This window comes from Vitis riparia, chromosome 3 (assembly GCF_004353265.1).
Source record: "Vitis riparia cultivar Riparia Gloire de Montpellier isolate 1030 chromosome 3, EGFV_Vit.rip_1.0, whole genome shotgun sequence".
Taxonomy (NCBI): domain Eukaryota; kingdom Viridiplantae; phylum Streptophyta; class Magnoliopsida; order Vitales; family Vitaceae; genus Vitis; species Vitis riparia.
In genome coordinates this window covers 2783891-2797783 of record NC_048433.1, presented here as the reverse complement: position 1 = coordinate 2797783, position 13893 = coordinate 2783891, and the positions used below count along the sequence as shown (strand labels likewise).

The following is a 13893-nucleotide window of genomic DNA, read 5'->3' as shown; positions in this document are numbered from 1 at the left end:
TAGCAGCCCTCTTGCCCATCTGATTACCTTAATTGTCGGCTTCCTCCAATATTTGTCCATTATAATATAATCTTTCCATATGCGCACACAATGTAAGGAATCCAATTTTTCTTCTTATCCACCACCTACTACACGTCTGGGCTTGTAAGTTTATGGTATACCCAAGTGACTTGACACCAAACATCAGCCCACTTGCCCTTGACTAGAAATGAGGTTGGTATTTCTGCTTGAGCCACTGCCTCTGGTTGAAATTATGCCTTTAGATATATATGATGTTCACAGGTCGACTCAGTTGATGATGGCATGTTGGTGATCTAGTTGGGTGGATACATGTTGGTATGAGATAAAAAGTATAAAGGCAACATGATCAAAACTTCGGGTAGTCATTGATATAAGGATGAGAATAAGGGGTTGTTTGGTAAAATTTAATAGTTATTACTTAATTACTTACGTTGATTATAAATTAAATTATATTTAAGTTGTTGATTTAAAAATTATTATTTAATTTTTATTTTTAAGTATTAAAATTATTTGATAAAATTAACTTAAAATTTATTTTAAATCATCAAATTGACATATTTATCCTCATAAATTATAATTAAAATAAAGGAGATTGAGTAACAATGAAAGTGGTAGAATAGTAAAAGAGATGATAACGGTGATTAGGGCAAATAGGGATAGAAATGTAAAATGAAAATATAAACCTAATAATAAGTTAATAATTTTTGTTTTTTTTTTTTTTTATAAGTCATAAGTTATTTTACCGAACATACTTAATTTAATTAATAACTTAAATTAAGTTATTAAGTCATTTTAAGTTATTAATTTAGTTTACCAAATACCTACTAATTATAAAAAGAATAAAGTTATGAAAAAGTAAAAAAAATAGTTTTTCAAATTCAAGTAAAATATAAACTTAAAATATATTTGTTTTCATTAATTGTACAGTAATGACATACTATCGAAAGAGCATTTGAATCAAGGTGAAGATTATCGGTAATTTTGACTCAAATTATTTACTTTTTTTAAAAAAAGTTATTATTTTATAGAATTTAAGTTTGAATAAATTACTATTTTCAAGTTTAAGTAGGATTGAGAAAGTTATTGTTTACTCCATATATAAAATCCTATAAATATATAGCTTTATATAAAATTTTATAAAGGGAATGAAAGAAATTAATGAGTCATCAAAAGTCTCAAAGTTGTAAAAGCGTAAAGAATAATAGAGAAATGGTGTATTAGAATTTAGGTAAAAAAAGATTAAGAAAGTTTTAGTACTAGGAAAGTTTATTAATTAATACGATTTCTTTTCTCCCTAGACATAGACAACTATACCGAATTACATAATATGACGATGACTTTTGGAAGATCGACAAAGCTTAACTAATTCTTGATTAATTTAGTAAGATGGAGGCAAAAATGTTATTTAATTAACATTGGATTCCATGAAGGACTGAATATTTTGCAACTAACGCAATGTTTATACTTTGATCCATGGCATATAAACTGAGTGTGCATGATCTCTATTTTAGGCCTTCTTTTATAATCTTGATCCAAAGAATCAATTACTTTATGATACTCGCATAAAAAGTTGAAATGACAAGATTAATTAAGAAATTGAAAGACATAAAAAGGAGTAAGAACAAAAAAATATATATTTTTTTATGGGGGAAATTTTAGCGATGTGTAAAAAAAACCATCGAGAATCATTTCATGGTCAAGCCTTTAAGATTTTTCATAAGGACGCAAATTTTATAGTGTTGACCGTCTTATAACAATCAATATCAGGTAAATTCAATATATCATTAGTGGTAGGATTCGAACCTAGAACCATGTGTCACTTATTGAACCACATTTTTTAATATTTGTCATGACCAATTGGGCTACCCTGGTAGCTAAAATCAACACTATTTATTCAATAAGAGATGGAACTCTTATGATTGATTAGGGATCATCTTATGGTGCAATTGAAGTTATATACATTCGACATCTAAAAAACAATTGATGTTTAATAAGATTAAACTAACATCACACCGTGTGACTTATTATAAAAGTCATCATTTGAGTGATTGCATTCTTGCGCTTAAAAGCTATCATGCTTAATAGCTTGAACTTAAACAAGACCGGTAAAGCCCAAGGATCTAAAATGTGTCGAAACCACTGTATAATTAGAATAAAATTGTCTAACAAAACCTAAAACACTAGCATTGATATTATCCTTTGAAATGGTAGTTTTGGCTTCAACTTCTCAGCCCAACCCAGTCCAGAACTCTTCCTATATTCCCTGGGCCTTGGGCCCAAGTTGATTGAAGTCTGAGCTGAAGCCACAGGGCCATGTATGGCCCATCACCATCACTACAACACCTGTGCATGACCTTTCCAGTGGAGGCTGTGTAGCTTGCACAAAATCAATGCTTTTATTCATTGGAATATTTGAGGAAGACTGAAGAGAGAGTGAATAGAGTTGATTGTTGCTATCAAAGCCTATAGTGGTCTGTTTGTTTTCCAGGGTCTGGTTCTGATTTTGGGTGGAGGGCAGAGAAAAAACTAGTGCTTGATTCAATGGGCCAGCTAGGGAGCCAACCAAATTTGAAGTCTCCATCCATCAATGGGACACCATGAAAATGCTCATTCATTGTTCTTATCGGTATCCAACTTTCCATGATTCATGTGTTTGGCAGCTGGCTTTTTACATGGCTGAAAATATATTTTCAATTTTTATTTTTATTTTTATTTTTTATCAAAAAATATATATATATATATATATATATTTTATTAAAATAAAATGTTTTGAGAATAACTTTTAAGATGGTTTTTGGGGTGTGAAAAATGAGGCCCATTTGACAGGACTTCATCACCATCCATTGAATGAAGTGTATGGAGGGGAACTTGAGAAAGGAAACACCCAAAGATAAAAAATACTAATGGTCTTGGGTTTGTATTCTGAAATTTGAACCTATTATGCTGATCCAGAGATCCCCTTACCCAAATGGCAACAAAGAGAGAGAGAGAGAGAGGAGAGCAGAAAACCCATTGTCCTGTTGTGTGGCTGGCAAGTGTGAGACTGACACCTTTGGATGTCAGATGTTCCGTCCATGAGCCTTGAACCTTGTCTCTTTCCACCGGCATGTTAAACACACAACCCATGTTCCACGCTATGCAGCTGCAAATTCAACTTCCGCGTGCGACATGGACGGTGTTTTTCACTCTCTATGGAACCCACTTGAAACTTCAACTATCATACTATCATTTTCAATTCCAATGACCGACACTCGACGACATGAACAAGTTTATGTTAGCGTACAAGTGAATTTGTGATATCTTTATGTTAGATGGACAAAAAGTTCTTCATACATATAAGGGATTTTTAAATTTAAACGATAATAACCACACGAGATATAACTATATCTCATCTTGGTGTGTCATTATAAATAGCATCAAAACTATTCCCAACCCCATGTGAGTTTTTTTTGTTCCTACAAAGAATGTTTATCTATTTGACCTCGTAAACACGTTGGATATAATAAGGATATTATATATATAAAAGATAATTCTTGATAATATATATATATATATATATATATATATATATATATATATATATATATATATATATATATATGGGTGAGATGGGTGAGGTTTAAAGGAGGATATTGTGTTTCCATGAGAGGAGAGTGATATCCGGATGTTGTCTTTATATGGGAGTAAGGATACACAAAATATGGTAGATCTAAAATTGATCAAAGCTTATAAAAATATAAAATAAAACTCTTAGAAATGAACTTACAAGTATAATTGATATTTTAAAGATGTTTTGTTAAAAAAATTGATATATATATATATATTGTAGATGTCAATAAAAAATATAAATTTGATAAGTGTACATTGATTATTAAATTATATCAAATATTATTTGATGATAATATTGTGATATTTAATTATAATATGTTTAATTTTAAAGTATATTTAATATTAAAATTATGATACAATATAAAATAAATTATGATAAATATATAATTTTTATTTATTTAATTAATATATTAATAATATTAAAAACACTATGAAGAAAATTATCATAATCATTTTTATATTTTTAATAATCAATTAAATGGAAAATTTTCATTTAATTATAAAATAATTGTAATTAATTTGTTATTTAAAGTAATTTTGTAATATTTTGTTTATATCCTAACTTTTGATATATATATATATATATATATATGTTTGGTCCATGTTATTTAACAACGGGCCCTAGTAGTGCCTACTTGCCCAACTTGCCCTAGTAGTGCTTGTGATGTTGGCTAGACTTTTTGTTAGGGATTCGAAACCCACCAATGGCAGCAAGAAAATAACTCAATTTTGAGCTTTGGTCGTGTTGACGGCCCGCGTGCCTCGTTTCGAGGCCTACGGTACACGATATTTTAACGATATATGGCCACATTTTAATCTATGCATGGGAGTAACATCTCATCTCAATGGGGAAAAAATTCATAGCAATGTATATGTATGGGCTAATTTAAAAAACAATGAGAAATCATTGGATTCAAGAGATCATATCTACACGGAAGTGGATGGTCAAAGGAAAAAGATGATTCATATAAAGAACACTGGACTCCCCCAACTTTACAACAGAATTTGCAGAGTTTTCTTATACATGGCTTCAAGGAAAGAATACAAAAAACAGTTTTGTTTTCCCTGGCTTGGCATGCTTTGATATTTCTTATCCCCTCCATGCCTTGTTGTTCACGATTGGTTTCTACACCGCTATGTTTTTACAACATTCTGAGGTTTATAGTGGCCTCAAGATTGGGAAATCAAGCCTTGGAAACATCCTTGTTGGACCTGTTATATTTCATGTGGCTCCTAACAAGCTGTCCAGCTGCAATTGCAGACATGAGGGAGAGCTCCCCTGCAAGAACCGAACCTGCGACAATGGTGGCCAGCAGCCTTGCGTTTGTTCCCGGTGATTCTTTGTTTGCACCCTTCACCCCAAGCAGGTTCAGACAAGCCGACTGAGATGCAAGTTGGGTGCCACCTCCAACTGTGCCAACCTGAATTCAAACACAATAGTTAGAAATTAATTAGTCCCAGTATCACAGTTCTTGATTTGAACCATTTTTTTTCAGAAATTCAATATGGTAGGGTTAGAGGGTTTGGATTAATTACCTCGATAGAGGGCATGGTGACTGAGACGTGGAGGTCTTTTCCATCGTTGACAGCCTCCATCATGGTGATACAGTGAGAGCTCTCCACATTCTGGGCGGGGTCTTGGCCTGTGGCTATGTAGACTGCAGAGACAATGTTGCTGGCGTGGGCGTTGAATCCGCCAAGGGCTCCAGCCATGGCAGAACCAGTGAGGTTCTTGAGCATGTTAAGCTCCACCAAAGCAGCCACATTGGTCTTCAACACCTTCTTCACCACCTCCTCCTTGATGATGGCCTCGCAGACCACGGATTTCCCACGTCCTTCAATCCAGTTCACTGCAGTTGACTTCTTGTCCGAGCAATAATTTCCTGAAATTGGATTCATTGCATTCAACTCAATCCGAATTTCCCAAAAACTGTCACGTAGTTCGAAGAACTTGCTGTGAATAAGAACATACCAGAGATGCCGATGACATCCATGTCGGGGAAATCATTCTGAAGGAAATCCAAAACATTCTGGACGCCTTTGGAGATCATGTTCATCCCCATTGCATCTCCAGTGCTGCTTGAGAATCTGATGTACAGGTTCTTCCCTGCAATTGCGCATTTGATGCTCTGGAGCCTCCCGAATCTGCTGGACCTGCAACCAAAAATCAAACAAAAGGGTTAAATACCATAAGCAACACTTGGGGTTTTGGGATTTTGGGGTTTTAGTTCTTCTGAAAAAGAGAAAAAAGGAGTGCAGTACTTGTTGAAGACCACGGCCAAGGTCTCGAAGTTGAGGGGATTCTCCAGGAACAACATCAATTCAGCAGCCCTCTTGGCGGTGCCGAACCTGACAACCGGAGCTCTGGTCATGGCATCTCTCAACAACACGCTTGTGGCGCCACCAGAGGCGTAGATGGCTTTGCAACCCCTGTTGGTGCTCGCCACCAAGCACCCTTCGGTGGTCGCCATTGGAATGGAGTACTCTCTTCCATCCAACAACAGCGGCCCCGCGATCCCCACCGGAATTTGAACATACCCCACCGGCATCTCACAGCACTGCCCCAAAATCGACTCGTAATCGAGACCCTCCAGCGGCAGCCCCTCCAGCGACGTTCCGGTCATCCTCTGCAACGCCTCGCGGCGGATCGCCACGGCGCGCCTGCAGTCCCCGAGCCTGGACTCCAGCGAGTACGAAGGAATGGCACCGGCCACCACCGACTTGATGATTTCCTCGTCTTCCTCAGACGACGGAGGGGAAACGGGCACCTTAGGCTTGGGAGAAGCCACAGCCACAACCGGAGGAGCGCGGTCTATCGCGGCGCCGCAGGGGACGGCGCGAGCGTCCTCCTTGACAATAATATCATCCTCCGCATCCCACTCATTATCGTGACCAGGGCGGGCGATAAACCCCTGAACGAAGTCGATCCCGAAGAACCCCAGAAGATAAATACACGAACCCATAAAGGTGACGATGGCAGCAATCTCCGACAAGGTGACGACGTGGAGAGGGGTCGACGTACGGATCTTCTCCCGCCACCGCGTCAGGAGGAAATAGACAACGGAGAAGAAAACCCCAAAGAAGACCGCGTTGGCGAGATAGAGCGGGAGAGGCAGCGCATCAGAAGCCTTGATGGGATCATGCACATCAACAACAAGGGGTTTCCTATTAGGCTTGGCCTCGACAGACCCAACTGGTCGCCGTCGGACGTCCATGACTGCAGATGGATTCACCAGCGGCGAAAATCACACAGAAAGAAAAAGAGAAGACCTAGAAATGAAGGGTGTGTGGATTATGAGTTGGGTGAAGAAGCGAATTGAGGGGAGCTGGTATATATAGCGATGCCGGCACGTGTTACAGTTGTTAGTCAAACCCCCATCCTCAGACTCTTCCCCTCTCTGCTCCTTCCTCATCCCCTTTCAGTCTTTTCATCTTTCTTTCTAATTTTTTAGGTTCATTCTAAAACTATGGTCTCATATGATCCAGAATGAGTCCATTTGCTTTAACTTAAAATAATCTTAGATGATTTTTCAATTTATATTTTTTTTTTAAAAAAATAAGTTAGGAAATGCTAATATTAAAAAAAATTAAAATATTTCCATACAAATTTAATTTCAATTCGGATAGTTTAAAAAATATATTGAAATTTTATATTTCAATAAATGTCAAATATCTAAATATGCATAATCATGGTACAAATAAATATGATCAAGAATCTAAGTAGTTCGAAGTATTATAATGGACCCGTAACATTGAAAGTTTTTTCATTTGAGGTGTAGCAATATTTCTTAGTCATCATCTTTTTACCAATTTTGATGAAATCATCGATAACAAAAATGCTAAAGAAAATTAAGAGTTTGTTTGTGAATAATTTTTTAGAAACAATTTTCTATTCATCATATGCCCTGAAAGATGGATTATTACGAGTCATAGTTGGCATTCAGGTATGGAAACTTGTTTAAAATTATCAATAGGTGGTTAAGGTTTAGTTATTGATGTGTGATGGATAAAAAAAAGGGTGGTTCTAGTTATAATCCAAAAACTATTTATGTATATATTTCATAGAAATGTGAAATCAAAATTGGTGATAAAATAGTTAGAAAATATGGAAATAAGGGTATCATTTCCAAAATTTTACTTAAAAATGATATGACTTATTTGCAAGATGGAAGACCCGTTGATATGATCTTAAACCCATTAGGAGTACACGTTTGACAATCAAAAACTATTTTTTTTTTCTCTCTTCTTAAAAATAGAAACCATAGTGTTTTCAGAAAATATCTTTTAGTCGTTTCTTGTTGTTTTCACTTGTTTTATGAGGATTGCTTTAAGAAATAATTATACAAACATGTATAATAATTAAAAATAAAACACTAGATTTAAAATTTATTTTTAAAACATATTTAAAAATAAGTTAAAAATATTTTAAATTTCCAAACAACCTTTGTTTTACAAAAATCATAAAACAATTTTTAAAATTTGTTATAAAAAAAACTATTTTTTAGAATTGTTTTTGACAACCCCTACAAAACATGCCTTTATTTTTTTTTTCTATTTGAATGTGATGAAAAGAAGGTAAAAGGAAATATATTAGGTACTTATATTTATTCTTCTTGTATTTAGAAAGGTACTTATATTTAATTATTAAAAAATACAAAAAAAGGAGAAAAATATTGAAGAAAATTATTATTTTTTATTTCAATGTTGTGAAAAAAGGTAAAACAAATAATAATTAGGTTTTGTTTGACTTGTGGTAAATAAAATGGAAAAAGTGTTAAAAAAAATTATTTTTCTTCTATTTATAAAGGTGAGAAAAATATAAAGGTCATCAAATCTTTTAAATATATATATATATATATATATATTACTCTATCATTTAATTTTCTTTCCCTCCACTTTCCCACTATCCAAACAAAAAAAAAAAAAAAATACATAAATTTTTCTTACTTTTTCCCTTTCTTTATATCTTTCTCTGCATTTTCTTTTATTTTTATTTTTTCAATTTCTTTTATAAATAATCCTTTTGTTTTTTTGGTATATATATATATAATTTAAATAGGCATGAAATTGTTGTGCTAAGGAAGGGTAGTTTGGACAAACAAAAAACAAGAAGAGGCATGAGAAAATGTGGGCAGCCAATGGAATTGGTGACTTGGAATTTAAGAAAAGGAAAGGGAAATATAGTCCACTAGTTTGAAAGGGGGTATATACCCTATCCCTATCCTCCAATTTCTCCCTTCTCCCAAGTCAATGCCATGCCTTCCATTTGATTCACATTAGAGCCCCTTGTCTATCAGACTCTTCTTGCCTTCCCTCATCCCATGTGCTTCTCGTTCCCTTGTCCCTTTTTTTTCTTTTTCTTTTTTATCTCTTTTTTTTTAAACCCTTTTATTATTAGTATTAGTAGTCATATTGATATTTCACATTCATAGATGTTGATATTCGAATATAATAAAATATGATTTTTTTTATTAAATAAAAAATTACTGGTTATACCATCGTTTTCTTGATTTTTATATTTCATAGATACAAATTTACATTTTATTGTATTTAATTAATAAAAATGAGTATACATATAGTACTATTTGAGTTATGAGTTATGATTGATTCTCGAACTTGAAAATTATTGAAGGAAGAAAAAAAAATTAAGATTCTTTTTTATGTTTTTTTTTTTTTGTGAAAAATATGAAAAAAAAAATCAAATATAATTAAAAAAAAATTATGCAATTTCAAATTATTTAATCTTTACATAAAAAAGAAAAAAAAAACATTGAAATTAGTTTCAAAATATAGCATTTAAAAGTAATTTATTGACTTAAGAAGTAATTTTTTTTTTTGTATTTTTTCTTAAATTCTTTAGAAACCAAATGTAACCTTCAACTGATTAGACGAGAAAAAAAAAACGTAATAAGAATGTGATTAAATATGAAAAATACAGCCAAATATAAAGAATTGAAATAAGATGTAAAAAAATTAAAAATATGATTAACTATGAGGAAGAGAAAAAATAAATAATTGAGATTAATATAATTAAAAAAAATCTGTCTTTTCCTTACCTAAAATTTTGTAAATTCAAATGAAACACTTGTCAATGGGAAAGAAAAATGTCATACTTCAAAGTGACCTTTCTCATTAAAAATCAAAGACTTTGTGAAGGTAGAAAATTGGGTCCATCATCAATCACTTGACAATTCCCAACAAAATCATCCTACACCAATGATTTGTTTAGTTACAAAAAGGAAAGACAATCATCTAAGTAAACAAATCCCAAAAATGGGGGATGACCCTTCTTCTTAAAAGCTTTCTCTATTGTGTGCCAAATTTCAAAGCCACATGTTCATGATTTTCCTTTCCCCAATGCCCAAATGAAAGAGCATTTGGAAATTCAATCTCCCAATTTCAACAATAATATCACTAGTTTAATTAATTAATTATAAAATCTCTTGATAGAGTCAAGTGGTTGGCGCCATTTTGTTTTACCAGGACTTGGAAATTAAAATAATAAATTTAAAAGGATATTATTGATATTATAGAAAAAAGATAGATGTTTTATTATTTTAAGCGTATTTTACAATGTTTATAATGAAAGTGTTTTCTCATTTTTAGGGGAATCACTATCTGAAAATATTATAAGTAAATTTTTAAAATTTTAGAAGTGTTTTCTAAACTTTATCAAATGTTTAATTCTTCCTTGAAAAGAAATAGAAAAGAAAAAATTATAAATAAAAAAATTACATTTTTTTTAAACTTTTTCTAACTATTTTAAAAATATTGATAAAAATATTTTTATATTTTATTTTCTATTCCAAACATATAAAAGTCATTTTCTTAATTTTTTTTTAATGCTTTTCAATCCCCAAACATTATCTATAAGCATCAACATCAAAACTCAAATTAATTTCAATAATGTGTAATAACTTGTTGAGAACTATTTTCTAAAATATTTTTTTTTAAAAAATAATAATAATAATTTTCGGATCTCAAAACACGTTAGATAGAATTTGATTTATTGAAACAATTAAAAATATTAAATATGTAAGAATATTTTAAAAACTTTAATATTATACAAAAGCAAGAACAAGTCAAAAAATAATTTTTATATTCGGGTTTTTAAAACAAAATTTTATTCTTAAAAATAATCGAGAGTTTTTTAAAACATTACCAAACAAACCCGACATTTATTTTCCTATGGTTAGCTCATCCTTTGGATCTAGCAAATATAATCTCCTTTAAAAATAAAGATGAGAATAAAAACAGGGAGTTGAGTGAGTATTCAATTGTGCATTTTGACAAAGAAGTGAGTGGTGGACTTGTAAATGGAAGATCAAGACCGACACTGAAGTGGGCTAAAAATTAAAGATTTGTGGGGACCAATTTCCTGGAAAATTAATCTCTAACTAACAACTAGGGTGGTTGGAAAATGTGAGTGCATTCATATTCATTATGGACTATTAATAGAGGTGTGGAAATTTGATTCTAAACTCTCAAATGATAATAGGGTCATGGCTTCTTGAGGATTGTTGATTTTCATGGAATGATTCCCGGTGAAAATTAGGGAAAAAAGAAAACGAAAAGAAAAACTCATAGATTGCTTACGTCCACGATAACAGGGAAAAAGACTTTCACTATATCTCAAATTAGGGCTATATAAAAGAGTATTTATATTAACCCTCGGATAATAAAATTCCAAAAATACCTCTGAACCATACCGCAAAGGGCCGTTGCCCCCTCACACCCCTCAACCTCTCGTTCGCTTTCAACAATAAAAATACAAGTTTGAATAGCAAATATCGTCGCTCTACTCCGTTCCACTCTGCTTTGCTTCAGTATTTACTCATATCTTTCATATGTCTTTCATTCAATATGAGCCACATGCTACAAGAAGGAATATTTTTTGTGTTTTTCTTGGGAAACAAATGCCCTTTCAAGAAAATGCACCACCATGGCCGGGAGCTGACATGGCCCCATGAGGAGGCTGATGGGTATGGATCACTCCCCTTTTTTTTCCCTAGAAAAGTGGAGAAAAATGCTTGGGAAAAAAAATGATCAGCAAATAGAAGCCTTTGGATTGGCTAGTCCTCGGTCATAGATGTATATAGGGAGTCTTGGGGTGTTTTTTTTCTCAAGTTCAACTCTGCTGACCAGCATAGTGCTCTTCAAATTACCATAACTTTGACCAAAATGCTCTAAAAATCCACCTAGTAATGCCTAGGCGATTTTATCCACTTAGTCTTGATTGAGGATTGAGTGGATTTTTATTTCCTCTACTAAAATCTCCTTTCTAAGTCTTGCCTTAGAATTTTGGACCATCTTGACAGCCAACGAACTCATCCCTAAATGTGTGAATTTTTTATTTTTTATTTTTGAACTTTTACTCAGTTGAAAACTTTTTAGACTTCAAAAGTGCTTTTAAGAGACGAAGAATTCGTTTCTTTTATTCTCATGTGCACTTTTTATCAGAAAGAAAAAGAAGATGTGATTTAAACTAGACTTAGTTGTACTAAGAGAGACTCTCTCAAAGTTGACAGACCCACCACCCACTACAGGGCCTAGACTCTATGTATCATCAGTCCTCTTTGGCTTCTCCTTCTAGTTTGCTTCTTGGTTACTACATGCTTCAAGTTTGAATTAAAGACTAAAACAGAATAATATCAAAATATGCTTTTCCAAATTCAATATACAAACACCATTCAGAGTAAGATGTCGATATTCGATGCCTTAACCTGATGATATTGCACATTTTGAGTAGTGCAACATCAAGTGGTCTACAATTTCTCTCAAATCCAAAAGGTGGCACAACTTGTAGCAAAGGCATCCGACCTCCAATTTTTCATTTTGATAAAGTGGAATAGAATTCAAGGGAAGGGTACAATAATATATTCCTCTCTTTCATCCCTTTGGCTTCTACATAAAACAAAAACCCTATTTTAATTACATATACTCGTTGAAAGACTTGGACACTAAAGTTGTGTTTGATTCCGAAAAATACTAAAGAAAGAAAAAAAAAAGACAAAGAAAATTGTTTTTTTCATGTTTGATTGTCCTATAAAAAATATAAGATAAAATAAAATATAATTAAAATTTCACGTGTGTTTAAATTATTTAATCTTTATATTGATGAGTTAAAATAAATAAAATACGTTTGAAGTAACAAATATAAATTATTTATCGACTTTTAATTTATTTTTTTATTTTTCTTTACTTTTTCTTTTTTTCCTTTTTTTTCCCCTACATTTTCCCCCAGGTTTTTCAGAACCAAACATGGTCTCTCAACTTGTCATTATTCAAACAAACCAACTGGCAAGATCCCACAACAATTGAAAAAAATTTGGTAAAAAATCATTAGAAAATACATTAGTTTTTGTGAGTCAAAACCCACAAAAACCAATAGATAAAACTCAACTCTAAACAAAGTATTTAATTACTATTTTGACCATACTACTAGACACTAGTTCAATTAAGGCCCAATTAAATTAATCCATCTAGGATCAAAAGACTAGTCCTATTATGTCATAAATTTGTCATTATGCATGTGAGCCAACCACACCTACAGATATGATGTTGAGGATGCAGTCAAGTCTAACCACTAACAGTATTCTCCATATGTGTAAAATATTATATTTGGGAAACTCATCAGGACGTACTTCCAAATGGGGTGGTGGGCTTCATGCAATTTTAATTTGTGAGAACAAAATATTGGTAAGATTGCACCTTTCCTTGATGACCCAACTCTTGAAATCATCATATATTCTGAGACTTGTATTTTATTTGGAAACTTTGGGCTGTTCAATCCTACCCTTCTACTAACAATGAATTAATATAAAGGAAAACAACGGAAAAAAAAGAAAAAAAACTCGTGTTCTATTATTTTAGTCTAAAATCGCGTTTGAAAAGCTCTTTTTTTTAAGACTTGTATGGAATCCTTCGTCTTGAGATTTATATTTTTCAATGCGATTTATTCATATTTTAAGGAAAAAGATAACACGGTTTTTTTTTTTTCCTCAAAAGCTTATCTTTTGAAGAAAATTTAAATACATTTTAAAAGTATTTGTTATTGATTTTCAAGTATGCCAAGGTGTGAAATTTCAAGAGAGATGAAAAAAAAATTCAATTTTGGTGACTACCAAAGAAGCACACTAGCAAGATTAGTGGACAAAAGGAAGGGTAGGGACGAAACAATAGGTTGAGATGAGATCCATGCATTGAACTACAAGCAAATGTCTTCAAAATGCTAAGTCATAGAAGCAAGGGAGAGGGTGAGAT

The 13893-nt window shown here is 32.5% G+C and overlaps 1 protein-coding gene across 1 annotated transcript; it reads right to left on the bottom strand.

The window, feature by feature from the left end:
- Positions 1 to 4515: 4515 nt before the first annotated feature.
- Positions 4516 to 6845, bottom strand: LOC117911449 (3-hydroxy-3-methylglutaryl-coenzyme A reductase-like). Its single transcript, XM_034825828.1, has 4 exons — positions 5893 to 6845; positions 5603 to 5784; positions 5167 to 5513; positions 4516 to 5051 (listed from the first exon to the last, which is right to left on the bottom strand). Exons 1-4 carry the CDS (start codon positions 6843 to 6845, stop codon positions 4815 to 4817), a joined length of 1719 nt encoding a protein of 572 aa, XP_034681719.1. The 3' UTR covers positions 4516 to 4814.
- Between the last annotated feature and the right edge of the window lie 7048 nt (positions 6846 to 13893).